Source organism: Mycetomoellerius zeteki, unplaced genomic scaffold, assembly GCF_001594055.1.
Source record: "Mycetomoellerius zeteki isolate Tzet28-1 unplaced genomic scaffold, Tzet1.0 scaffold152, whole genome shotgun sequence".
NCBI lineage: Eukaryota > Metazoa > Arthropoda > Insecta > Hymenoptera > Formicidae > Mycetomoellerius > Mycetomoellerius zeteki.
This window is the reverse complement of record NW_017256469.1, coordinates 10489-15330: the sequence shown is the minus strand read 5'-3', so window position 1 is coordinate 15330 and position 4842 is coordinate 10489. Positions and strand designations below refer to the sequence as shown.

The window sequence follows — 4842 nt, the reverse complement described above, 5'->3', positions numbered from 1 at the left end:
TAATTCACACTGGACGCAGCAAACGTCAAGCAATGAAGCAGCAACCAACCAACAGGCGGTATTGTTTACGCCACTATAAATATCGCCTCACTGATTGGTTGCTGCTCTGCTGCTTGACGCTTGCTGCATCCAGTGTGAATTAAGCATGACGCTTGCTGCATCCAGTCTGAACTAGGCATTAAGGCTATGGCACACACCTTTCGTAACAGTAACCATAAAACGTACCGTAAGAATCAACTAATCACAGAGTCGAAAATTCTTTTGAACTCTTAATTTTAATTGGCTGATTCTTACGGTACGTCTTATGGTTACTCTTAGTCCGGATCTACAATAGGTGTTTTAAACCTCAAGCCGTAAGAAATTGACCAATTACGGTCGAATTCGAAGAGAATAATCGACTGTAATTCGCCCATTTCTTATAGCTTAAGGCTTAAAACCCTATTGTAGATCCGGGGTTACGGAAGGTATGTGCCATGGCCTTTAGTTAAATGGACCGCATCCTGTGTCATTTGTGTACTACGTTTTGAGAAACACCCATTAAAAAGAGTCCGTTAACCTCAATTCCAAATTTCGTGCTCTATTACAATAATGTAGGATTCATACTGTGTACGACATCCGACGTGCGATGTCCGATATCCAATAGGAGAACTTGTTTTCTAAATATTTCAGCTAGCAATATTTTGTCGTTGATATTTTGACGATAATGCTTGTCATATTCTTCTTCTTTAATTAATGGCTCATGCCTCCAAATAACAATAGGAGGTCGATACGGCCAGATCACGTTTAGGATTGTTTTCCGTGTATTAAAAAACAATTATGCAATACCCGCGAAAATAGCTAAGCTCGTTCGAACACCGGGCGCCTGCATCTTCGGCGTCGTCACGTCGTAAGGACGCGCGTCAGGAAGACCGAACGGGTTGTCCAAGACCGCGGGATGATTATGTATGTTTCAATGCTCGGTCAAAGTCGGCAACACTTTCAAAAATATACAATAACTGTAGCGCACCCGAGTCGAGACGCGTCCGCCACGAGCGAGTGGTTCATCAGAACTGATGCTTGTCATATGAAAATGTTCGTCAAGGTTTAACTTTTTCGTCCGACGACGTAAGGGCTATGGCAGAGAACGAGACGTAACGAGACGTAAGTTCCGTAGTCGTAACGTAAGGTAAGGCAGAGAAAAACGTAGCTGTCGTAGTCGTGACTGGTCTGGAATGGTCGGTAAAGTGTGTCAGAGCGACGAGGTGAGTAATATTAATGCACGTTTATACGTCTTAATAGTTAATAAGGAAATATATACACACTAAAACAAAATAAAAATAGATTTATTTTTAAAGATATAATGATATTTGTTTCCACCTCCTGAAATAATCATAATAGTACGTAATTATTATTTTAGAGGTTAACCAATATTTTTCGAAGTATGTATGTACATTGTTAATTACTAACAAAAAATGTCCTTAACACATTTTTAAAATCATTATTTCTACATTCTTTCTTTAGGACGGAATTAGTTTAACCGTTTCTCAAGGTTTTCACGCGGATTCGCTAAATAGGACATCGTCCTCGTGTTATGCACATTTCATTTTTTCTTTAGAGGATCGTTACTTTAGTAGGTTAGTGCAATTTTATGATTATATGCTGTATGACTAAATCAATATTAATTAGAAAGAAGTATGTAAGTCAACCCAAAGGTCTTTTCTAATTTTTAATTTGTTTTTTAGGCAGAACATTACTTTTAACTTAACGTTGTACTAACTTTGATTGATTGAGAAATATGTCTGATCATTTAAAATATTGTAATATTAGTGATTCATCTGTTGAAATCAATACAGAAGATTATACTGACATTAATATTGAAGAAAAGAAGGGTGATGAGCTTCTCATCGAATTATACAGAGAACGTACATTTTTATACGATAAAAGTAATATTAACTTTAAAGATTGTTTAATGAAGCAAAATGCTTGGCTTGAGATATCTAAAATAATGACTCAAATTTGTGTGGTGAATATTAAATTTTATTTATTATAATTACGGATGTTAATATAATAAGTGATAATATACATGTATAAATTTATTTTTTGTCTACAATTTTTTTGCTCAGGTGACATGTATAATCCTTCGTACTGCCAAAAAAGATGTACCACATTAAGAGACCAATACAATAGAGAAAAAAGAAAGATTGAAATTGAATCCAAAAGTGGAAGTGGTGCTACTAAGGCTACTCGATTTCTTTTTTTTGCGCAGTTAGCATTTTTAGACCGTGTTATTCAAAGACGCAGGTAAAATAACTTATATCGAATTAATTCTTTGAACAAATTTGCTTTAATATATTTTTTATATGCTTATTCTAGAAGCTACACTAATTACGCAAAATCTCAACCATTTATAGTTGATGAAGGAAGTAACGAGTCACAAAGTACTGCAAATGCATTAAGCAGTGAAGAAAATGAAAATGTAAATGGGCAGCTTGTCGATAAGTTTAAACGTTTTAATAAAGAAAATATTTTTAGTTTGGAGGACAGCGAATTCTAATATGTTTTCCATCAATGGAACCCACACAATTTGGAATGTTCCATCTCTTCCAATATCCTTGTGCATATTTCGTCCAGTCTTCTTCTGTAGGTGAAGAAAGATACAGTGGTTGTAAAATCTTGATTAAAACAAGACAAACTTCTTTCACCACTTCTCTTACTGTGGATTCACCAACTCTAAATGCCAAAGCTATAACAAATGGTCGGTCACCCGTAGCAAGATATCTGAAAAAATATAATAATTGTAATACATTTTAATGAACTATGGATGCGTTCCGATATTCACACAGTACTAAAAGTCTATGGTATACGTTACGTGCATTATAGATTTATAACACTAACAGTGAACAGAAAGCAACCTTATAATATGAATTGATAACTTGGGAAATCTCTTTAGATATAAACTATGTAGTCATAGTTACCTTAAAGTTATTAAAAGTCGTAATTCTGGGAGTAAAGCACGATGACTTTTTTTTTATCAAATATGGTTTTGTCAGTTCTACTAATTTCTCAAAGTGTTCCAATGTCATTCTAGTATATCGATAAAAAAAATCAGAATCATTTTTTATTTCTTGGAATAAATTATCATAATCTCCCTGTTGGATCCTCTTTTGATTTATAGGACTCACAAGCCAGCGCCTATTTAACCACCTTTTTTGTTGTTTTTTACGTAGGAGCAACATAGACACGTTCATCCAATATGTCACAAAAAATATAAATTCATCATCATTTTTCATTTTTACAGCTTACGAGATATTGTAAATTATATATAATTTACTGAAAAAATATCCTGAAAAATATATTAGAATATAATATATAAGATTTGTAAATTATGGATGCGTTTCGATATTCACTGCCATTACTGAAAATCTATGTACCTAGAGTACATTTCAAAACGTCCTCTCCAAGAAAAATTTTACTCGAAATATATAATACACGTAACTTATATTATAGTATATAGAGTAAAATCTTTCTTGAAGAGGATGTTTTGGAATGCAGCCCTAATGTATATTATAGATTTTCAGTGACTGACAGTGAATATCGGAACACAATACAGACACCCTATTTATATGTCTTATTAACAGTAAATAAATCATATTTGGTTCATACATGCTTTACTTCATATCATAATAATTTTAAAGGTATTTTTAAGCCCGCAAAAACAATAGATAATAAGTCTTATGCCTTAAGAAATTGATCAATAACAGTCAAATGTGAGAAGAATAATCGACAATGATTGGCCAATACCTTAAGGCTTAAAGCTTCTATTGTGTTTGCGGGATAAAACATTCTTTTAACAATGTTTTCTCTTTATTAAATATCTTTTTATCAAAACAATCTTTATGATCTTCACATAGTTATCACATACATAATGTTATAAAAATTAATACCATAAAACAGATGTAATTTATTAATTTAAATTATAAATTGTTAATGATATACTGAGATAATTTGATAGACAGATCAAAAAGTTTGTTATTAATATATGAAACAAATTTCATAAAGATTGTTTTCGTAAAAAGACCTTTGGGTTGACTTACATACTTCTTTCTAATTAATATTGATTTAGTCATACAGCATATAATCATAAAATTGCACTAACCTACTAAAGTAACGATCCTCTAAAGAAAAAATGAAATGTGCATAACACGAGGACGATGTCCTATTTAGCGAATCCGCGTGAAAACCTTGAGAAACGGTTAAACTAATTCCGTCCTAAAGAAAGAATGTAGAAATAATGATTTTAAAAATGTGTTAAGGACATTTTTTGTTAGTAATTAACAATGTACATACATACTTCGAAAAATATTGGTTAACCTCTAAAATAATAATTACGTACTATTATGATTATTTCAGGAGGTGGAAACAAATATCATTATATCTTTAAAAATAAATCTATTTTTATTTTGTTTTAGTGTGTATATATTTCCTTATTAACTATTAAGACGTATAAACGTGCATTAATATTACTCACCTCGTCGCTCTGACACACTTTACCGACCATTCCAGACCAGTCACGACTACGACAGCTACGTTTTTCTCTGCCTTACCTTACGTTACGACTACGGAACTTACGTCTCGTTACGTCTCGTTCTCTGCCATAGCCCTAACGACGGACACATCGCAATATGCAACTTATCTATACTAGAGTCCTAGATTTATCAGAGAGGCGCAACCGGTGTTACGCATTCTGATTCGCTGTTGCAATTACATGACTTGGCAGCCATTTATAGTACTAGTGACATATTTCTATTTCATTTTATCTATACATTCTATCACACTCTATTTCATTCTTGCTCTTGAACAGTA

The 4842-nt window shown here is 32.9% G+C and overlaps 2 protein-coding genes across 4 annotated transcripts; one reads left to right on the top strand and one right to left on the bottom strand.

The window, feature by feature from the left end:
* Positions 1 to 557: 557 nt before the first annotated feature.
* LOC108720570 (uncharacterized) lies at positions 558 to 2553 on the top strand. Of its 3 annotated transcripts, none has more exons than XM_018444660.1 (6): positions 558 to 942; positions 1002 to 1241; positions 1501 to 1613; positions 1722 to 2000; positions 2103 to 2280; positions 2353 to 2553. In XM_018444660.1, exons 4-6 carry the CDS (start codon positions 1775 to 1777, stop codon positions 2531 to 2533), a joined length of 585 nt encoding a protein of 194 aa, XP_018300162.1. In that variant the 5' UTR covers positions 558 to 942; positions 1002 to 1241; positions 1501 to 1613; positions 1722 to 1774; the 3' UTR covers positions 2534 to 2553. The 3 variants fall into 3 exon arrangements, with proteins under 3 accessions (XP_018300162.1, XP_018300163.1, XP_018300161.1); XM_018444661.1 differs by adding an exon at positions 1397 to 1418 and having other exon boundaries at positions 558 to 1241; XM_018444659.1 differs by having other exon boundaries at positions 558 to 1241.
* A 125-nt stretch (positions 2554 to 2678) lies between these two features.
* Positions 2679 to 3302, bottom strand: LOC108720571 (uncharacterized). The gene is made up of 2 exons (XM_018444662.1): positions 2955 to 3302; positions 2679 to 2757 (listed from the first exon to the last, which is right to left on the bottom strand). Exons 1-2 carry the CDS (start codon positions 3267 to 3269, stop codon positions 2740 to 2742), a joined length of 333 nt encoding a protein of 110 aa, XP_018300164.1. The 5' UTR covers positions 3270 to 3302; the 3' UTR covers positions 2679 to 2739.
* Positions 3303 to 4842: the final 1540 nt, after the last annotated feature.

Bases quoted from the DNA above. Each gene is read 5' to 3' on its own strand.
- LOC108720570 (XM_018444660.1), top strand. From the start codon at position 1,775: ATGTCTGATCATTTAAAATATTGTAATATTAGTGATTCATCTGTTGAA. The intron at 2,001-2,102 runs TGGTGAATATTA...TTTTTTGCTCAG, and splicing joins AATAATGACTCAAATTTGTG to GTGACATGTATAATCCTTCG. The intron at 2,281-2,352 runs GTAAAATAACTT...TGCTTATTCTAG, and splicing joins CGTGTTATTCAAAGACGCAG to AAGCTACACTAATTACGCAA.
- LOC108720571 (XM_018444662.1), bottom strand. From the start codon at position 3,269: ATGAAAAATGATGATGAATTTATATTTTTTGTGACATATTGGATGAAC.